This window comes from Macaca nemestrina, chromosome 12 (genome assembly GCF_043159975.1).
Source record: "Macaca nemestrina isolate mMacNem1 chromosome 12, mMacNem.hap1, whole genome shotgun sequence".
NCBI classification, from domain to species: domain Eukaryota; kingdom Metazoa; phylum Chordata; class Mammalia; order Primates; family Cercopithecidae; genus Macaca; species Macaca nemestrina.
Genome location: NC_092136.1, coordinates 68,903,737 through 68,927,013, shown reverse-complemented (window position 1 = coordinate 68,927,013; position 23,277 = coordinate 68,903,737). Strand labels below are relative to the sequence as shown.

General features: G+C 37.7%; 1 protein-coding gene and 1 pseudogene across 1 annotated transcript; one reads left to right on the top strand and one right to left on the bottom strand.

Annotated features, from left to right (window-relative positions):
• Positions 1–3,466: 3,466 nt before the first annotated feature.
• LOC112424454 (olfactory receptor 52D1-like) overlaps positions 3,467–23,277 on the bottom strand; it is a 29,287-nt pseudogene continuing 9,476 nt past the window's right edge.
• On the top strand, positions 21,020–21,977 carry LOC112424452 (olfactory receptor family 52 subfamily D member 1). The gene is given in 3 exon segments (XM_071073949.1): positions 21,020–21,571; positions 21,574–21,625; positions 21,628–21,977. Coding segments are annotated over 3 exon segments (954 nt in total).

The following is a 23,277-nucleotide window of genomic DNA, read 5'->3' as shown; positions in this document are numbered from 1 at the left end:
AATTGTAACGGACACGATGTACTGGTCATAGATGCTTCCATATTTCCCATTTTATAACTTCTTCTTTCTCACACTACACACCTCTCTTACCCTGCTCTTACCTCCAGCTTATGATCTTATCTTTTATTTCAGAAGAATGTTAATTTTAAAATTGTTCTTTCATAGTATTATAATCCATTTTAGAGTAAAATATTTTAGAATTTCATAATTCATTGAAGTATAGAGATTGCTGATATATAATTATATGCAAATATAATCATTTATTAATTTATTCCTCACTAATTTTGTGTTTGGTATATTGAAGGCCCTGTGTTAGAGGCTGAAGATTACAAAGACAATAACATATGGTATCTGCCCAGGAGTTGCTTACAATTCAGTGGAGGACACAAGGTAACCACATTAACTGACTTGATTACAATGGGATTATTCAGAGTATAGTGAGAACATAAAGCAGGTAGAAACAGTTCATTTAAGGTTCAGGAAAATCTTAGACAAAATATTCCTTTAGACTATGACTTATGCATGTAGTATTTTAAAGCTGAACAAAGAATGTTGCTTTTATCCTCATTGAATAAAAACAGTATTAGTAAATAAGCTGTACGTGTATATTACTGCACAATTTTTAGAGCAGTTTATTTTGTTTTCTCTTCAGAATGAACCTATGAGGTAGATACATCAAAGATTGGTACCACTTTTATAAGTGAAGAAATTAAGACCTAGAGAGGATTATTCCACTTATTCAGGATCTCACCTCTCTTTTTACTTCCCCTTACAGGGGAGATCATAGGGCACAGAGGAAGAGAAAACGTTTTCTGATATGAAACCCTGATTTGAGGAAAGTCATTATTAGTTCATATGTTCATTCATTTTGTTCACTCATTATTTCCTTTTCTTGTTCATTCATTATTTTTTATTCATCCATTTTTTACTTATTATTTCACTATTACTTTAGCACCATCAGCTGCTATCTAAATGGAGGGTCCATTGTGAGTCTAATGTGGATGGAAAGAGTAAAGACAAGCTTGCTGCCTTAAGGAGCTCAGATTCCTTCAGGGCAAAGCAGATAGACATAAGAGGGTCAGGGAAGGGTCACAGGAGGGAAATAAGTAAAGGCTGTTGAGTTGGTAGAGAGAAGCGCTTACGTATTTCAGAGTCTCCTATGTGGGAAAGCAAACAAAACAAAACATACCAGGAATCCTAAAATCTAATTCTGACTACTAAAGTAGCATAGCTGTCTAACTCCAAAACTATAAAACCTTTCAAACACCATGGTGACAAAGGTCCTGGCTTCTGGCAGCACCAGAAGTCAACCACTCATGTTAAACTTGCATGTTGGTAGTTGTGTATACATACTCCATAGTTACTCCTAGCCCTTCCTCTTTTTCAGAGTTGTACAGGGCCATAACCAGAAGTCTCTGCATGTCCTCCAGAGAATGATCCCACCCTGCAGTGATGGTCAACAGTCTCCTGATTATTTTTGAAGAGAGACTGGTTTTTTTTTCATTGCCTCTAGAGGATATAGACATAGTCAATTTCTGGATAGGACCCAAAAAATATCCTGACAGGTGCTAGCCCAATGTACTACATTAAATGATTGATCATTGATCCTAGAACTTTAAGTGCAGTGCTAGCATCCCCTGATTGATTCATTCCTACTCTGATGTCTGTCTAGCTATACTCCCAACACTAGATCATCTAGGGCTTCTAGATATCCCAAAGGGTCAGAACTCGACCCTGAAGAGCATCTTGAAAACCCTGCAGCATATCTCCTTTGTCTTAATGCAGTAGATGATAGGATATAGCATGGAAGGCACAAATAGGTAGAGAATAGACATGAAGATATGAGGCAGGCCAGTCGCAAAGCAATTCACAATGGACACACTAACCATGGGCACATAAAAGATGAGCACAGCTAAGATGTGGGACACACATGTGTTGAGTGTGTGGAGGAGCTCCTCCTGAGAGGCAATGGCCAGCACTGATCACATGATGAGTACATAGGAGATGAAGATCAGTATAGAGTCCAGGCCAAAGGTGAACAACACAATGGACAGTCCATAGTGCCTGTTGAGGGAGACATCAGTACATACCAATTTAATCATATCCACGTGAAGACAGTAGGCATGGGAGAGAATGTTCTGGTGGTTACAGAAAGGCCGTCTGTTCAGCAGCAGTGGGAAAACCAGGATGAGGGCAAAGCTGGAGAGGACAGTATCCAGGCCCATCACCACAATGCAGCCATTGGTGAGCACCGCAGCATAGTGCAGTGGGTTACAGATGGCTACATAGCGATCGAAGCTCATAGCCAGAAGGATGCCAGACTCTGTCCAAGAGAACAGGTGGATGAAAAACATTTGGACCAAGCAGGCGTTAAAAGCAATCACTCGGGCATGGAAGCAGAGGGCAGCCTGCACAGTTGGCAGTGTGGAAAAGGACACTCCCAAGTCATTGAGTGAGAGGAGGGATAAGAAGTAGTACATGGGTAGTGCAGGCTCTGCTCCTCCTTGGTAATAAGGAGGATAAGGGTGTTACCCACTATGGAGATGGCATAGAGTAGAAGAACAGAGAGAGATAGCCAGGGCTCTATGGCCTCCATTCCTGGGAAACCCGTCAGAATAAAGCTGGGAGCATCAGAGGCATTGATCCTGAAGTTGCCCATGAGAGGCTGGGACATTTGTCATTAGCCAGCTAGATCAACTGGAGAAATGACAACATCATGTGTCTATGATTACTACTGTTCGTAGGAAAGAAAACAAAACCCTGAGGTTTATACATAATAATTACACATAGAATTTATTGCTGAAATATACTGAGATAATTACCAGGAAGTTATAAAATGCTAGCTGTTAAAAGAGAGGCTTCTTTATCAGACCTCTTTCAAAACATGAATAAATTAGCATTCTTTTTCAAGGCAGTTGATTAGTTAATTCAGCCTCATTGGTAGCCCTCTGGATATCTCCTTTATGGTCATTATTACAGCTTTCTTTCATATATGTATGATTGCTATAGCCATGATCTTAGCTAATCCATAAGAGATGTTAACATTTACAGTCAGTCTGATAGATGAGGAAGTTACATAGCTAGAACCCAAACTTTGTAAGCCAACTTCCATCTGAAGTATTTATATGGTTCAGAATCTCACATTAAACACTGAAAGGTTCTTTCAGGAAGCCTGGAAAATCAATAGTTTGTGAAGGGTATCACAGAGCATTAGTTAAAAGTTTGAGTCCTAGTGCTGCCACTTAATAGCTATGTGACATCAGCCAAATTTTCTAAATGATCTTTTTCACTTTTAAAATAGACTCGTTCTATGGATATACACGTATGCCTATGTAAAAAGAGAAAGAATGAGAAAGACAGAGGAGAGAAAATTTAGACTTGGAACAGATCCTTACTATTAATAAGAATTATAGGTATACTACAGTTATTATTATTTGAAAGTATTTTTAGATGATAAATTGATATGACAAAAGCCTGCTAAATAATAGCATTCTCTCATTTCCATAACACGCCATGCCATTTCTTTCAAAGAAGCAGAACATCAAGCTTTCATAGGAGTAGATGAGAGATGTTGCCTTCCATCAGCACCAACAAGACTGTGAGAAGAGTTGACAAAGGAGTAACACAATGTACTTTATACTCTTCCCCTTGCTTTTTGCACTGTGGGATTTTAGAAATAACCATTCACAGAAGAAGCTGCATTTATGAATATTTCATCATATTTCTGTGACATATCCAAAAAACTCTTGCATACCCTGTAGATAAGTGACTTCATCTGCTATTTTCACAACTTGGGTGTTAAATCTCCTTCTAGCCCTCATGAATAATACCTAATGTTTTAGTATAATTACCCACCATTGAGTAATTTATTAAACCACGGTCACACTTATTATTTTATATGACCCTTGGGTGAATTATTCTCTGACATAAGTATTATATCAATGAATAATCAGATTAGACATCAGGAAGGTATTGTCTACCAGAGGGATAACAATGTGAGAAAAAGTTCTAAGGACCCATTACTGAATGATGGGTTTGCTGAATGCTCCATTGGATGTGAAGAGGTCAGGAGGATTTACCAGACAAGCCTTGGGAAACCTGTAAAGCATAATGAGCTCCCATTAGTACTACACAAAGAAATAGGCATTGTGCATTTTAGAGGAGATGGTCTCAGAAAACGATTAGATCACCCACTTCTTGAACAACCCACCCATGAGTCTTATTCCACCATGCTGTATGTTCCACTATAAGGAAGTTTAAAATTATCTTATCTAAAAACCCACTGCTGCAGAATAAACTCAGCTTTAGTACATCTTTTGTGTCCTAATTAGGGAAGATGGAGTTTCGCTGAGTAGTTTCTGTGGACGCTAGCATCATCTCTGTTCCTTAATATTGTTCTCCATGTTTATATCAAGTAAAAAGTGGAGGCAGATGTTAAAGAGAGAAGTGATAAAGATCCAGAATGAGAGAGGGTAGAAGGGCAAAAGAAAAGACAAAGAATAATAAATAAAGGAGGGAATAAAAAATATAAAGAAAATAATCTGGAGATGGGGAGGGATAGGTAAGAGAAGGGAATTGCAAAACCAGAGAGGAAATTTTAGAGATATAGAGACTGGAACATCGAATGTGGAGAGGAAGTGATAAAGATTCAAAATGAGAGAGAAGTAGAAAGACAAAAGAAAAGACAAAGAATAGTAAATAAAGAAGGGAATAAAAATATAAAGGAAATAATCTGGAGATGGTGAGGGATAGGTAAGAGAACAGAATTGCAAAACCAGAGAGGAAATTTTAGAGCTACAGTGACTAGAATATTGAACATGGAGAAAAGGGAGGAAAAGACAAGTAAGACAGAACTCCTACAGAGCAATGCCCAAGCCTACCCCAAGTACACCAGGGAAATGAGCTTTACTTTTCTCAGGCTAAATCAAGGCGGTAGAATACCCCACATTCACATCACATTTCACAGGAGCTGCCTCTCAAGCTCTGAACAGTGGAGGGACTATAGCAAGCCATAATATTCCCCAACCAAACTCTGTTGGGAATAGGCTCCACAGCAGGATCCTATTGTATGCCTCTTGACATCTATTCCCAAGGGTGGTTCAGACTGCTATGTGAAGGAAAACACCACATTCCCTTTCCTTCTGACTGGGCAGAGTTTAAGCTGCCCCCACGCCACGTCCTTCTGGCTCCTACGGTCCAGTGAAGGAAGTGACTGTCCTAAGGATACTCTGGCAAATGAGGAATTTGAGTACCCAGGAGCCTAGTGTTAGTAAATGGTAAACCAGAAATATAACATTATTTCTGACCTTCAGCTCCAGGGTTTCTTTTTTCCAAGCCAAATTCCCCATTTCAGGGCTCACTTCTCAGGGTTTCAGAAGCTAGACTGCCGAGTTAGCTAAAGCCATAGATGACAGCAATACAATAGTCATCAATGATACTCAGTGTTTTCCTTGTTCCCTAAACTCCATCAAAAACTTTAGGCTTATCTCATCCAATCTCGATGACCAAATTTAGAGAGAGGGATTCTCTTCCCATTTTACAGATGAGAAAATTTGGTGTTCAGGAAGTGAAATTAACTTCAAAATGATAATACAGCTGAGCAACAGAGCTGCATTCAGTCACAGACCACTCATGTATTCACTGAACATTTTCTGAATACATAAAGATGAAATTAATTTTAGCTTATGTTATTTTTTTTTCCTTTTCTATCAAATCTGTTTTTGAGGGAGATTGTACAGACAGAGGCAAAGGCAGAGAGATAAGCAATTAAATAGGAAAGAAAGAATGCACAAGAAAAAAGGATAAAGATGGTAATTATTAACAAATAGATGAGACCTATTCCAGGGTCTTTAATGTTGAAAAATGTTTATTATGTGCTCAGAAAATGTTGAGTGAATATCGCTGATGTTTTAAAGGTTCACTTATGTTATTGCATATATCCATACTTCATATTCTGATATAATATTCTATTGCACGAAAAAAAAAGTTTTCTTTCTCATTAATCAGTTGAAGGGCATTTGAACTGCTCTTTTGTTTTGGCTGTGATGAGTAATACCTCTTTCAATATTTGTGTAAAAACTTTGGCATAAAAACAAAGTTTTCGGCCAGACGCAGTGGCTCACGTCTGTAATCCCAGCACTTTGGGAGGCCGAGGTAGGAGGATCACCTGAGGTCAGGAGTTTGAGACCAGTTTGAGACCGACATGGTGAAACCCTGTCTCTACTAAAAATAAAAAATTAGCTGGGCATGGTGGTGGGCACCTGTAATCCCAGCTACTTGGGAGGCTGAGGCAGAAGAATTGCTTGAACCTGGGAGGCGGAGGTTACAGTGAGCCGAGATTGTGCCATTGCACTCCAACCTGGACAACAAGAGCTCACCGACAACAAGACAACTCTGTCTCAAAAAAAAAAAAAAAAAAAGTTTTAGTTTTCAGTTGTTTTGAGTATACCTAAAAGTAAAATTGCTAGATCATCTGATAATGTTGTTTAAATGTTTGAAGAAAAGCCAAACGGTTTTCCAAAGAGGCTGTAATGATTTGTATTTCACCAGTAAAAGTATGAGGATTCCAATTTCTCCACATCCTCATAAACTCTTTATATTTTTTGTGTTCTATTTTTGTTTGTTTGTTTATAGTCATCAGAATTAGTGTAGAATATTATCTCATACTGGTTGTGATGTGTATTTCCCAAATGAATAATGATGTTGCATATCTTTTTATTTGCTTATGGCTATTTCTATATCTTCTTTACAGGAATATCTATTCAAATTCTTTAGCCATCTTTAAATTGGATTATTTGTCATTTCTTTGGTTAGGTTTTAAGGTTACTTATGTATTGTGAATATGAACCACTCGTCAGATACATGATTTGCAAATATTTTCTTCTATTCTGTATGTTTTCTTTTCACCTCTTAACACTGCCTTTAGAAGCACAAAAGGTTTGTTTCTGATGAAATACAATCTATCAGATTAGTTTTAGTTTTTTGTGCTTTGGTTGTCATATCAAAAAAAAGCATTGCTTAAAATAAGAACACAAAGATTTACATCTAAGTTTTCTTTGAAAAGTATTATAGTTTTACATCTAATACGTAGATATTATATAATTTTGAATTGATTTTTCTGTATAGTTTGAGCCCAACTTCATTCTTTTGCATGTGCATATCCACTTATTCTATCAACATTTGTTGAAAAGATTATTCTTCCCACATTTAACAGTCTTGGCATCATTGTTGAACATCAATTGATCATGCATGTGTGGGTTTACTTTTAGATTCCTAATTCTATCCCATTGATCTATGTGTATTAATATATTTTGTGTCAATATCACACTGTCTTGATTAATGTAAATTTGTAATAAGTTTTGAAATATGAAACAATGAGTTTTCAAACTTAGCTCTTCTTTTTTAAGATCGTTTTGGATATTATGAGCCCTTTGAAGTTCTATAAATTTCAGGAGCAGCTTGCCAATTTAAGCAAAAAAAGTGGCTGGAATTTGATAGAAATTGCTTCTAATATGCAGAACAATATGGAGAGAAACTACCTATCAAAGATTATTAATTTTCTGAATCCAGGAACATGGCATGCCTTTCCACTTATTTTTTTTAAATTTTCTTTAAATAATATTTTATAGTTTTCAGTTTGGAAATATCACACTTGTTTATAAAATTTATTCCTTAAAATTTTGTTCTTTTTGCTATTGTAGATGAATTAACTTCATTTTGGAATTATAACTGATTTTGTGTGCTGGTTTTGCATTCTGTAATCTAGCTTAACTTGTTCATTAGTTCTAATTTTGCTTGTGTGTGTGTGTGTGTGTGTGTATGTGTGTGTGTGTGTGTGTATTCCTTAGGATTGTTCATACGCAAAGTCATGGCATCTGCAAATAGGAATAATTTACTCATTCCTTTCTGTTCTGGACTTTCTCTGCTTTCTATTCTCTTTGCTTGCTACCTAGCTAGAACTTTCAGTACAATGTTAAATAGAAGTAGCAAATGACAGCTTCCTTCTCTTGTTTCTGATCTTAGGGAGAAAACTTTTAGTGCTGAATATGAGATTACTTGTAGGTTTTTGCATTAATACCCTTTATCTAGATAGAAACTTTCCCTCTATTACTAGTTTGCTGAGAGTTTTTTTAATGCAAGTGTGTTTTGTTTTTCCAAATGCTTTTTTCTACATCTACTAATTATGTGAATCTTACCCTTTCTCCAAGGCCATTTTTACAGAAACACAAATGATATTTTTTTAATTAATATGGAATTCCCAGGTATCCCAAGTGGCCAAAATAATCCTGAGAAAAAGAAAGATAAAAATGAAGAACTCAAATTTTCCTATTCCAAAATATACCAAAGTTATAGTAATCAAAGCAGTATGGTCCTGGCATAAGCATAGACATTACATTAAAGGAATAGACTAATTGAGATCATTGTTTTCTGGGCTAGTTGTTTTTTGACTAAGGTGTCAGGACCGCTCAATAAAAAAAAATAGTCTCTTTCACAAATGGGTGCTGGGACAATTTGGTATCTATATGTAACAGAATAGAGTTAGACCCTTACCCTATATCATATAAAAAAAAAAAAAAAAAAAAAAAAAAAAAAAACTCTAAATGGATTAAAGAACTAAAAATTAGAAGAAAAACAATAAAACTCTTAGAAGAAAACATAGAGGTAAGTTTTCATGACCTTGTACTTTGCAAATAGATTATTTTATTGACATCAAACATGAACAAAAAAAGAAAGGTAAATTTGACTTATCAAAATTACATGCTTTTGTGTACCAAAGGATGCTGTCAAGAGTGTGAAAAGATAGCACATAAAAATGCTGACTCTGATCATTTTTACCAGTTTTCTAGTTGCTTTTTAGAGATACTTGCTCTACTTTTTTCCCTGTTATCACTCTATTTCTTGGTAGACATAAGAACAAAAAAAATGTATTTGTGAAAAGAAGAGAAAGAATGCTATATTTGGTTAAAAAAAAAATTGGATCAGACCCAGAAAAAATATCAAGTCAGTCATTTATCAGTGATATATTAAAGCATAAATTTAAGCCTCAGTTCTTTCATCTTCAAAGTGGAGATGATAGTATCTTACTTACTAACTGCTCTTTCAACTCTGCCAGAATCCATCCATTTCTTTCCTTAGCTGATGGAAGGATCATTCTAAATTCCAAACTTCCCTGCTTAAGTTCTTCAAAAAATACATACTATTCTTTGTTTAAAACTAAGTAATGACCCTGGCATGCACCATTTATCTTTCAGGAATTAGTCTAAACTCATCTCTCTACTTCTGTGACCCACTGACTTTGGGGCTGGAACATTTTATCCCTTCCTCCATTCCTTGAGCAATAAAAGGAGAAGTGCATTCATTACAGCTGGTGCCAGTCACTAAGCCATGAGCTACTTAAAGTCATATTCATCAGCCATCTGATTTATGTCTTCTTATTTCTCTTTCATTCCTAAATGAACTGTATTTCAGTATTACCACATCATAAAACTGTGCATCTACTGTCACCACCGAACTCAGAGATATCAATATAAATATCATTATAACTCAAGAGATTATCAATATCATTATATGCAATGGACTGTCAGTGCAGAGATTGATACAATTGAATGTTTCTTATTTATTGACTGATTTTTTCTTTCTTGAATCAGTAACATTATGCTTTTCTGGTTCTCCATCTGTGCCTTCATGTCCACATTTCTTCAGTTTTCTTTTAAAATGGCCCTCCCTACTTTGTCTCCTAATAGTAACAATCTTCACAGCTCTTTTCTAAGCCTGATTCAATGTTGACTTTACATACTCTCCCTGGGTGATCTTGGAAAATGTTCAATTTTTACTACCTCTGACACACTGATGATTCTCAAATCTATATCTTTAGTTCTAATTTTTTTTTTCAAAGAACTGTTTGTTACCTATAATTAGCTATTTCATAGAAACTTTAAAGTCAACTTGTCTTCTTTCTAGTTTCCTTTTCTCAATAAATGGCATGATTTTTATAGTCCATTAAACAAAAAAAAAAAAATTCTGGGTTTCATTCTGCATGTATTTCTCTCATTATCCCCTACATTCATTTAGGTAGTCACCAAAGTTAGCTATAACTGGAGATAGAGATTTTAAGAAGTAATTTAAGTGAAGTGAAGTCATAGGGTAGGACCTTGGCTTTGTAAGGTTAGTGTTCTTATAAGAAGAGCACCAGAGACTTCACTCCTTACATTCCACAAAGGAAAGGCTAAGAAAAAAAGTAGCCTTCTGTAAGCCAAGAAACCCTACCCTGCCAAACCTTGACTTAAGACTGCAAGTCTCCAGAATGGTAAGAAACAAATTTCTGTTGTTTAGGCTATGCCACCTGTGATATTTTGTGATGGCAGCCCTAGCCAGCTAATTTAGTATTCAATAGTACCAGTGATAAGGGATTGGTGATACTTATCCAGGTTAGAAACCAAAGCACTACTATAAAGAAAGAAGAAAGTCTAAACTGCCAGGTATACCATCTCTGGTAGAAAAAGATCAGTTTTTTATGATTCTTACTTTATTAAAGTTATAATTACAAACATAGTAGTAGAAAATCTGTGATTTAAAAAAATCAATAAACTTCATGTATCTTAATTTTCTCATCTAGTGCATTGCCCTTTCTAGTCAACAAGCAAAGAAACAATTCCAATTCCTAGAGCAAGCCTATTTAATGATTAATAAAATTACTATATACTTGCCTAGAGTTTGCTTTCCCTGTCTTTCTTATATTTATTTTAAGAACAACGTATTGTCTTAGACCAAAGTACCTTGGCAATGTTTGAATGTTCTGCACTGAAATATATTATGAAGAATAAGCCAGTGGGGATAGTTTTGCCTCTCTCAGTCTTGCCCTAAATTAAAATAAGTCAAAGTTATTAAAGAAGAATTTTATGAAAGATGAAGAAACATTCATATACTAAACACTGTTTTTAGATGTTTAACTTAAGGACATTTTTGAAGTTGTAATTTAGTATTTATCATTCGGATAGGTAGTTACTAGAAAGAAACAAACCTCTAAACAGTTGAAAGATTATATTTAGTAATTGTAAATATAGTTGAAATGTTTCAAAAGACTATCATATTTTTCAAAATTTATGAGATGGCTCTTACAAACAAAAAATTTATGTCATATGCATGTGTGTATGCTTTTTAGAGAGGATAAGCATTTAAAAAGCTATGAATTAGTCAATTAAAACTTATTTCTATCAAGTGTTTTCATAAAATATTTTCAAACTGTAGTCAATTTTGATATTTAATCTTGTAAAAATGTTTTCTATTTTCTTAGCAATATGTAATTTTCTCTTATATTAATAAAGAAAAAATTTATTGTGAGGTCTAACAAAATGAATTGGTTTCTAATTTTTATACATAATTCATATTTACTCAATCCTATAATATGATACAAGTTATAGTGCATGCTTGTATATAAATGTACCAAAGGATTACATGCTGAATTTTATGCTATTGCCTCTCTGTTCTAAAACCACATTTCTATGCACTGCTTTTATGATGCTTAGGCTGGGACTGCATTTTTTCTTTGCCAGTTGGGCTGTTGGCCTGTTGGGCTCTGCCAGCAGGAGGCAGTGAGGGAGACTGGAAAGCTGAATGAAGGATAAGAGATTTGCTTTTCCTGCTGGTTCTCCCACCACCCCTGATGTGGGTTTCAGCAGCTCGGGTGGCGGGAGGAGTGGCAGCAACCAAGCAGCCCACCTTCGTGAAGGCTCTCAGTGCACCTTGGCCACAGGTACCCAACACACCCCCTCCCAGCTGCCAGAATGCCCAAAAGGAATGTCAGCTCCACCGAAGGAAATGCCAAGGAAGAGCCCAGGAGGAGATCAGTGCGGTTGTCTGCTAAACCTGCTCCTGCAAAAGTGGAAGCAGTGGCTGGCAAGGTGGCCGAATAGGAACAGCTGCAGTCTGCAGCTACCAGTGAGATCAATGCAGAAGGCAGGTGATGTCTACATTTCCAAATGAGGTATCTGGTTCATTTCACTGGCACGGGTTAGACACTGGGTACAGTGCACAGAGGGCAAGCCAAAGCAGGGTGGGGTGTCGCCTCACCTAGGAAGCACAAGGGGTCTGGGAACTCCCTACCCCTAGCCAAGGGAAGCCATGAGGGACCATGCCCTGAAGAATGATGCACTCCAGCCCACATACTACGCTTTTCCCACAGTCTTCACAACCCACAGACCATGAGATTCCCTTGGGTGCCTAGGCCACCAGGGCCCTGGGTTTCAAGCACAAAACTCGGTGGCTGTTTGGGCAGACACTGAGCTAGCTGCAGAAGTTTTTTTTCATACCCTAGTGGCTCCTGGAATGCCAGGGAGACAGAACCATTCACTCCCCTGGACAGGGGGCTGAAGGCAGGGAGCCAAGTGGTCTAGCTCAGTGGTTCCCAGCCCCATGGACTCCAGCAAGCTAAGATCCACTGGCTTGAAATTCTTGCTGCCAGCACAGCAGTCTGAAGTTGACCTGGAATGCTCAAGCTTGGCAGGGGGAGGGGCATCCGTCATACTGAGGCTTGAGTAGGCGGTTTTGCCCTCACAGTGTAAACAAAGCTACAGGGAAGTTTGAACTGGGTGGAGCCCACTGCTCTACAGAGCTGCTGCAGCCAGACTGCCTCTCTACAGTCCTCCTCTCTGGGCAGGGCAGCAGAAAGGCAGCAGCCCCAGTCAGGGGCTTATAGATAAAACCCCCATCTCCCTGGGACAGAGCACCTGGGGGAAGGGGTGCCTGTGGGCACAGCTTTAGCAGACTTAAACGCCCCTGCCTGCTGGCTCTGAAGGGAGCAACGAATCTCCCAGCACAGCGTTCGAGCTCTGCTAAGGAACAGACTGCCTCCTCAAGTGGGTCCCTGACCCCTATGCCTCCTGACTGGGAGATACCTCCCAGCAGGGATCAACAGACACCTCATACATACAGAAGAACTCCAGCTAGCATCTGGAGGGTGCCCCTCTGGGACGAAGTTTCCAGAGGAAGGAACAGGCAGCAGTCTTTGCTGTTCTGCAGCTTCTACTGGTGATACCCAGGCAAACACGGTCTGGAGTGGACCTCCAGCAAACTCCAGCAGACCTGCAGCAGAGGGGCCAGTTAGAAGGAAAACTAACAGAAAGGAATAGCATCAACATCAACAAAAAGGACTCCATCCAGTAACCTCATTCGAAGGTCACCAACATCAAAGACCAAAGGTAGATAAATCCATGAAGATGAGGAAAAAACAGCACAAAAAGGCTTAATATTCCAAAAACCAGAATGCCTCTTCTCCTCGAAAGGATCACAACTCCTCACCAGCAAGGGAACAAAACTGGATGGAGAATGTGTTTGACAAATTGACAGAATTAGGCTTCAGAAGGTGGCTAATAACAAACTCCTCCAAGCTAAAGGAGCATGTTCTAACCCACTGTAAGGAAGCTAAGAACTTTGAAAGAAGGTTAGAGGAATTGCTAACTAGAATAACCAGTTTCGAGAAGAAAATAAATGACCTGATGGAGCTGAAAAACACAGCAAGAGAACTTTGTGAAGCATACACAAGTATCAACAGCCAAGTCAATCACGCAGAAGAAAGGATATCAGAGATTGAAGATCAACTTAATGAAATAAAGTGTGAAGACAAGATTAGAGAAAAAAGAATGAAAAGTAATAAGCAAAGACTCCAAGAAATATGGGACTATGTGAAAACACCAAACCTATGTTTGATTGGTGTACCTGAAAGTGACAGGGAGAATGGAACCAAGTTGGAAAAAACTCTTCAGGATATTCAGGGAAATGGGGAGCAAAAGGAAAAGAGGCCAAAGTGGCTAACCAAGAAACTAAAGAACATTTATCTGCAGAAAACAGAGAAGTGAAAACTAAGGAGAGTCCAACCTCTGAAGAAACAAGAGAGAAAGAAGCCAAGCCTGATTAATACCACATACCATGTCTTATCAGTGGTCCTTGCCTCTCTTTCTTGTACAATCCAGAGGAATATTTTTATCAACTATTTTGTAAATGCAAGTTTTTTAGTAGCTCTAGAAACATTTATAAGAAGGAGGGAATCCCACCTCATCCCATCTTCTAAGTGTAAATGCTTTATTTAAGAGGTGAAATCATTTGCTGGTTGTTTATTTTTTGGTACAACCAGAAAATAGTGTGGGTTATTGAATTACGGGAGGCTTTCTTTGACTGTCTTTGGTGTCATCTTAACCTTCCATAGATGGGGGGTTAGTTTTTATATCCTATAATACAATGCATATTAAATGACAATATGGAGTCAGTCCTGCATTTAATGTCTTGAACATTTTAAATTACTTCTATGTTGTTTTTTGGTAGACTTGTTTCCTAAAGAAAACCACTCCTTGATCATGGCTCTCCCTGTCAGAACTGTGTGCACTCTGTAACATCTTTGGTTGTGGTAGTCCTGTTTTCCTAATAACTTGGTTACTGTGCTGTGAAAGATTAAAAATCTGAATATGTAGTGTACATGCTATTCAGTTGTGAATTGGTGGGACGTATGTAACAGCTTATCAACATGTGAAGATGCCAGTACTCGATAGCCTCTTAAGGACAATTTGCTTCCAAATTCTAAGCTGGAAAGTCACTGGAATAACTTTAAAAAAAAGAATTACAATACATGGCTTTTTAGATTTTCAGTATGTATGTTAAGAATTGTGTACAAATTGAAATGTCTATACTGATCCTCAACCAATAAAATCTCAATTATGAAAAAAAAAAGAGATTTGCTTTTCCTGTTCACATTTTTTTTTCTGTTAGTGTCATGCAAGTACCTGTTTTGTCCTCAGCAACAGCCATTAATCTAATGGAAGCAGTTGGTTCCAGTTTACATTTTCTATTCCTCCCCTACTTTTAACCAACTTCATCATGTCCCTGACATATATCAGCACCATCTGGCTGAGACCTCGCACCAAAGGTCTGGGCCCCAGCTCTGTGAGTATCCTTCTCTGCATTTCATATGACCAGAACCTCCTTTCTTAAGACTGTTGCTGATTACAGCAGTTACTCTCAATTATGCTATAATTCCTACATTGCATAAATGAAAGTTTCCCATTCTCAACTAAGTTAGTTATGTAAATAAGTGTTCTCAGAGTTTAAATTTTTATAGGTAAAATTAAGAATGAGGATTGTAAAATCTGTCTCATTCCATCAATATTGTCTTATGGATACATTAAGTAATTTGGGAGAAAACAGAAAATTCTATCAATGTCATTAAGATATGTATTTCCAAAAACCTTAGGCCTATGTTTAATAATTTATAAAATGTAAGGATTTTTCATATGGCCCTCATTAATGAATCCTTATAATAATTTCAATAACAAAACATTTTAACATTTTGAGCCTACAGTTATAGGAAATAAAACTAATCCCAATTTTTATACATATTATTTATAAGTAAGAGAGATTGACTATAATGATATATTTAAGGAAAAAAGAAATATCTGGGGTAATGAACCAACTATGAGATAAAGCAATAATATTAAATTTCTGACAGTTAAGAAAAACTTGTTCATGTATTTTTAATGAACAATGGCAAGTTAGAAATTGCTAGAGTAGAAAGTTTTTATAGGAGACATTTAAAATATATATGTGAGTTTCATGTTAAAATGTCAATATTTACAATATACTGGAAATTACATCCTGTTCTACATTTAAACTTTTAACCATAATTTTTATATTCCAACTTAAAATTTTTAAAGCAGCATGTAGTGTTTTGAAAATTCTTTAGGGAATTTCCACATAAAAATTTTGAAGTCCACTGGTTTCAAATTAATTTGAGAAGAGAAGAGAGTACAGTACTCTTAAGTCAAGAAAGAGAAGTAATTAACCCTGAGAGGAAACTTTTCTGGATGTGACCCTTGGTGCAAGGACTTGATGACTAGGTAACGTCATAGGATATGAAGGGATCTGGCTAGAGCATTGATGTCATTTTCTAAAAGGACTGCCTTCAGTGGTACATACCAGGGCAGTTACAGTAAGCCATGCTCAGAAGGGTCCTAAGCTTTGCTTAGTACTCTGGTATCATCGTCACAAAATTCTTCTTTTTCTCTTGGAACATGAGTTTGTAAGTGAAGTGCAATGGTATAAGTGTGTATATATGTGTGCACCACCGTTATTTGCTGTACCATTCAGATAAATCTTTTCCAACATCCCATGAGCACAGAATTGTGGTGGACACACAATGACTGGAAATTTAAAGAGACTCATAGAAGTAAAAAGAAGAGAAAAAGAAGACAAGGAAAGAAGTGAAAAAGTAAGAGATCAGAATAGAGGAAAAGACAGGCTAGGTGTTTAATTTCAAATTTCCTTGAAAACTCAGAAAATTTCACTTGCTCATTTTTTTTTCTCAATTATCAACCGCTTCTTCTCTTTTCCTCAATAGATGGACCACAGATCAAATCCTTAGGGGATGCCACCTGAGTTTTCACACCTGCACATCACAGAAAGAGTCAATAAATAACCCCATTTACCAATCCCCTTGACTAAAGGAAGCAGAAATGCAGAGCTAAACGGAAGACATTTATTTAGCCCAGAAAACTGAGAAAGGACAAGACATTTCAACACGAATTACACATTCAGACCCTCCACTCTCTCATACCACACTCCCTTGAACCTGCAGAGAAGCACAGCTTTCACTTCCCTAAACAAAACTTTGCATCCAGATACACACCTCTTGCCAAAGCCACTGCACCATCACACTCTCTCCCACACAGCTTCACCCCCATACACACGCCTTTACACCGAGGTCCAACCTCTGCATGCTCCACCTGCCAACGCATGTCTCTTATGCAGGTAAGTTCTTGAAATCAGATTCCTCAACAATATGTTCAGTGAATGAACTCACAGCTAAGTTATTGGCATCTAGGTCTAAGATGGGGACCCAGACTCAGGATCCTGAAACAAGTTAGGAAGGATGCCTGTATTGTGAACCTAAATGATACTCAAGCTCAATATCCATTTCCCACTGTTTTCTAAAGGGAAACAAATGGGACCTGCTCCTGCCTCAATCTTTCTGGTCCACACATCCTTAGATAATCACAGAGTAGCAGTTATCTTACAACAGTTATTTTAAATCTTCCTTAGAGGGCAAGAATAGGCCAGAAAGAAAGGAGAAAAGAATATGGTAGTGACTCCAGCTGTCTAAACTCTATCTTCTAGGCTTCTTTCCCCTATTATCACAGGCCAGTGCCAATGCTGAGCCCAAAACCATCTAGTGTCGTCACTAAAAATATCAATGCAATGCATTATGATAATATCTAATTTTATGTACTTCACAAAGACATGTGTTTACTTGATCTTCCCAATATTTCTGTAAGAAGTAGAGGAGGACTTGTTTTCTTGGGTTTACTGGTGGGAGAGGTTAAATGACCTGCCCGAGGACACAAAGCCAGGAAGCAGCAAACCTGGGCCTTGGCCCTTGTCTTTGAACAACAAACCCGGTGGTATTACCACAGTATCATCTTGCCTCTGGCTAAATAAACATTATGTATGTATTATTTCAAAATATTATTATGGGCAATGTAAGAATAAACCTGCCTTTTAAAAAAGTTTTTCTGCTCCAATAGATGCTATACAATATCAATATTCTTCATAGCTTTATAGGTTTTGGTTGATTTTAGCATTTTCAGGTTTGACAAACTGGCACTATACAGACTGCCTACTCTTTCTCTGGCAATGAAAAGTACATCATCTACATAATCTGCAAAGAATATGGTACTCTATGATTTCAAAAAAGAAGTCAGAAGCAGATTTCTCATCATAGCCCCCCACCCTGACCAAAAGTAACAGAAGGTAGATCTCTGCTGTTCTCCCCTTCACTCTCAGTCCAGCAAAAGAAAAAGGATGAAAGAATGCGCAGAACACAAATCCTACAAAATTTTACCAAAGCACATATGACATAAAAATAACCTTCCTCTCAAATTTTTTAAGTGCATCAAAAAGAAGGTTCACAGTAATAATATCAAGAATTGAGTCAATGTTTAGAAGTTATAATAGTAAGAGCTCTAGAAATAGATGTATCTTTCCCATAAAAATGTGTTAATTATTTCTCCAGTTCTTCAGCTTTGTGTCCCTGGTGCCGTCAGCCTCAGCACCTGATGGACTCTGCTTGGGCTGAGCAATGAATTTGAGTCTGAACTTGCAGATCACCAGCAATGTGATTTCTCCCTTAAGCATCCCCCTCCAACTCAGAGTGAAAGCCAAAGTCCCTTCTGTGGCCTAAGGATCTAGACTATCTTATCATTATCTAACATATATTTTACTTGTGCATTTTGTTTGCTATTTATCTGCCTTTGCTAAAACCTAAACTCTTTCATGGCAGGGATTTTTGTCTGCTTGTTCATTGCTATTATCCCAGTTCCACACAGTGACTGGTCCATGGTATGTGCCCACTAAGTACTATTGGGTTATTGGAGACCCGAGGAGGAGGAGAGGGAAGAAATGTGGGGGCATTTGACAAGAAAATGATAGATTCTGCTTTGGGAGAGCGTCTCTGGAAACTTCTTGACTCACTTCTGAGATTAAGCAGCCACAAGCAGCTCTTTATCTTCTAATTTTGCCTAAGACATCCACACAGCCCACAATGGGCATCCCCTCCCCTGCGTTAATCATTGTTTCCCGTCTCTCTTCTGCATTTTAAACTAAAGCAGAGGGTAGGAAGGCAGATGAGCTGAGCATCTGGGCTAGATAGGAACCTATAGTACAGCCCTGCACCAGCTGATGCCAATAACTTTTTCTTTGCTCTATATCTTTTGTCTCATAACTTCCTAAACATCATCAGTCATCAGTTATCTTCGCTGCAGTAAAATATGTATGTGTTTCTTTGTATTGCAGTCCTAGGTGCTCTGTTATGGTAGGAATCAATAAGATGTCTCCTGTTCTTACCAAAAAAAAAAAAAAAAAAACCTCAATGCAAATAAAGGGGACTCCCTAATTCCACCTCTTTGGAGCTCAGATAATGAGTAAAGATACTGCAGCACTAGGAATTGATGTTAGAGAAAAATAAGATATTCACCTAATTTGAAAGAGAGAGGAATTCAAGTATTGGACATATTAAAGGACAGTAGGGCGAGGCAAAAACACCAAACTCTGAATCTGGAGACATGAGACCTAACGATAGTTCTGCAAATAAAATGCCTCACGAGCTAAATTACATCAGTTCACTTCTCTAGGCTTGGCCTTTTCATTGATTAGGGATGTGAAAGATAACTGTACTCTCTTTTATCCAGAGTATATGTTGTTACAATATAAATATCTTATTTTTTTAGAAAAAAATACAGAAATTATTCTGGGTATACAAATGTTTAATTCCATGAATAGTCATCTTTAGTCAACAACAAAATTTTGTGAAGTTAGGTCAGATAGTGTCATTCCCAATTTAAAGATAAAAACTAAGGCACAAAAAGGCTTTGGAAATTTTTTCAATGCCACATAGTAAGCAGACAGAAAATCAGAGAATGACTACATTCATTGCCCTTTCTAAATTGAGACTGCCCAGAGAAGTAAGAGATTTGTTCAAAGTCACAAACCAATAATGTTACAGAATCAGGGCTAAAATTCAGATTTCCTGGCATTTCTACTCAGAATTCTTTTAGGGATACATGCTATTGAGACAATGTGTATAATACTAGCTATCCCTCTACAGCAAGAACAGAATCCCCTTCTAGTCCCTTTATGGGTGGCAAATCCAGAATACCTAACTTTTTATATCTGCCTCTAATAGCACTTGCCATTATGATCTGACCTCCTCACATCCAGCCGTTATACTGGTGAATTGGAGGACTATACGCTGACTTTGCCATAGTTTAGTGCAGTATCCTCAACAAGCATATCTTATTTATCCCACACTTCCTTCTGGTATACCCATGTGAATGCTCAAATTGCTGTATATATTCAATCATGATATGAAAGCATATTTAGGTTGCCTAGCCTCTTCATAGGCACTTCAGATGATATATATATCATATATGTCATACATATGATATGTATGACATATATGATACATATCATATGTATCACATATATGATATATATACACACACACACAAACTAAGGCACAAAAAGGCTTTGGAGTTTTTTTCAATGCCACATAGTGAGCAGACAGAAAATCAGAGAATGACTACATTCATTGTCCTTTCTAAATTGAGAATGCCCAGAGAAGTAAGAGATTTGTTCAAAGTCACAAATCAATATATATATACACACACATATATGTATATATACACATATATACATACACATATATTATGTATATATATACACGTGTGTGTGTACGTGTGTATATATACATACACAAAAGTGATTTGGTGTATATTTGGTACATAACAGAAAAAAGTCAATACATCATTATATCATTAATTCAAAACATCAATGGCATGTTACTAAGAGTGATCAGAATTTAGTCTTTATTGAAGTTATCAAAATGTCTAGGTACAGACAGTCATGGGCAGTGTAGAGGTTATGGTTGCATAAAGACATAGTTCTAACCCAACAGAATTTTGTAAGATAGTGGAAGTAGGAAAAATACAAAATTGGAGATTGCCAAGGACCGGTTTAGAAAGGGAAGGCCTCTGAGAAACAGGGAAATTTGTATTAAAACTTAATAGAGAAGAGGAAAATAAAGGAATTACACTCCCTAGGTAGGAGAAAAGGCATGAATGAGAGGTAAGAAATATCCCATGATGTGGATGGACTAGAGATCAATAAATGATGCACAGGATGTGGAGGGAGACAAGCCTGGAAGGGTCAGTTTGAGAAGATTAATAAATACTTAGCTTGGTGCTTTGGATATGGAACTCAAAACATCATTGTACAATATAGAAGTTAGCAGAAGGTTTTAAAACGAATTATATGTGGTAGTCATTTCAGATGCTTGTACAAGTGAAAAACAAATTTTTTTCTGAGTCAAAAGAAGATTATTTCACAGAAAGATCTTTGTTTTATATAAATCAACCAAATATCTGATGTTACAGGGCAATCATAACAATACTACTCAGAAAGAGCCCTTCATTTGCCAGGAAGAATGCCAGATTCAAACCTCAGTGATAACCATCTTCCAGACACCTTCTTCTCAACAGGGATCCCAGGGCTGGAGGCTGCCCGATTCTGGATAGCCATCCCTTTCTGTGGTATGTATCTTGTAGCACTGGCTGGAAATTCTGCCCTCATCCTGGTCATTGCCTTGGAAAATGCTCTTCATGCACCTATGTACCTCTTCCTCTGCCTTCTCTCACTCACAGACCTGGCTCTCAGTTCTACCACTGTGCCCAAGATTCTGGCCATTTTGTGGCTTCATGCTGGTGAGATTTCCTTTGGTGGATGTCTGGCCCAGATGTTTTATGTTCATTCTATCTATGCTCTGGAGTCCTCGATTCTACTTGCTATGGCCTTTGATAGATATGTGGCTATCTGTAACCCATTAAGATATACAACCATTCTCAACCATGCTGTCATAGGCAGCATTGGCTTTGTTGGGAAATTCCATAGTGTGGCTATTGTTTCTCCCTTCATCTTCTTGCTGAGGCAACTCCCTTACTGTGGTCACCATGTCATGACACACACACACTGTGAGCATATATGGGCATTGCCTGACTGGCCTATGCCAACATCACCGTCAATATTGTCTATGGCTGACTGTGGCTCTGCTGGCCATGGGACTGGATTCTATCCTCATTGCCATTTCCTATGGCTTTATCCTCCATGTAGTCTTTCATCTTCCATCTCGTGATGCCCAGCACAAAGTTCTAAGTACCTGTGGCTCCCACATTGGAGTCATCCTGGTTTTCTACATCCCTGCCGCCTTCTCCTTCCTCACCCACCGCTTTGGTCACCACCAAGTCCCCAAGCATGTGCACATCTTTCTGGCTAATCTCTATGTGCTGGTGCCTCCTGTGCTCAATCCTATTATCTATGGAGCTAGAACCAAGCAGATTTGGAGCTGACTTCTAAAACTGCTTCACCTGGGGAAGACATCAATATGAATTCTGAGCAGAAGTTGGAGATTAAAAAAAAAATGTGTAGGATAGCTGTCTAGATACATTTACGTGGACAGACACTGATGATGTGAAAGGAATGGTTTGACATGGCAGGAAGCTCTGGAAGGAAGAGAAATAGTGAGATGAATCAGCGCTATCAATGATCACATTGAACATACTATTTTCCTGAGGCTCCTCAGGGAACTCTGAATACCCCAGAAAGGTAATAATATTCTCACACTTGTCTCAAAAGTGTCTATGACTTACTAAGGAGAAAGTAAATTCCTGGTCTTCAGAGGCATCTGGATTTAAGGGTAGGAATATTCTCCTGTGAGTCCAAGTGAAAAATAGGTTTGGAGTGAATTTGAGTTTGAATTCCATCACTTTGAGTATTGATGTATTTGTTTAAAGCACAAAGTATAAAGTCAGAGTGCCTGCATTTGAATCCTGACTGCTCACTTGTGACCTTGAGCATATTTGAAATGTTTCTGTGCCTCAGTTTGGCCAACTGTTAAATGGGGATAATAATAACATCTAACTTTGAATGTTGTAGTGAGAAATAAATAAGTTAGAAAACTGAAGACAGTGTAAAGCATGTAAAGCATGTAAAGCACTCATTAAATAAATATAAAATGAGAAAGTTATGTAACCTGTGTAAACATTACTAATAAAGATATTTAACCTATATAAAACTTTTTTTACATTACCTCACATCACAGGGTTATTGTGATAATTATATTAGATAACAATTCTATAATATTTTAAAAGTGCTGGAGATATGACTGGTACTTAATAAAATCGTATTTTCTTTCACTCCTCCCACACTCATCCCTTTTGAGGTCTCTTTCCTTTTAGTCATAAAGTTATCCCTTATTAAGAATTCACGGGAGCCAGCCCCAAATCTGTTGGGAGAAAAACTGGTTGTTGGAAAAGAAGCTAAAGCAGGGCTTGCATGACTGACATGTCTGACATAATGTAAAAGTCTTGGAACATGTCTGGGGTCCAGGATCTAAAACCATTTGTGGCCTTTGGAACACCAAGCTCTGTGCTAAAGGGTGGAAGGCTACCCTGATGCACCATAATCTAAGCCCAGGGCATAAAACCCCTCATGGCTTGGATAGAATCCAGGGCTCATGGCTCTGGAATGTGTCTAGACTTGCTGGCTCTGTGCTCCTTGCTCTCCCAGGATCGATTGTATCTTGAGTTAAAAGAACCTGCTCTCCGTTATCTCAAGTAGCAGAGCATATGCTAAACATTCACAACTGTAAATCATGTGCTTAATGCAATGCACCCTTTTGACCCCCTA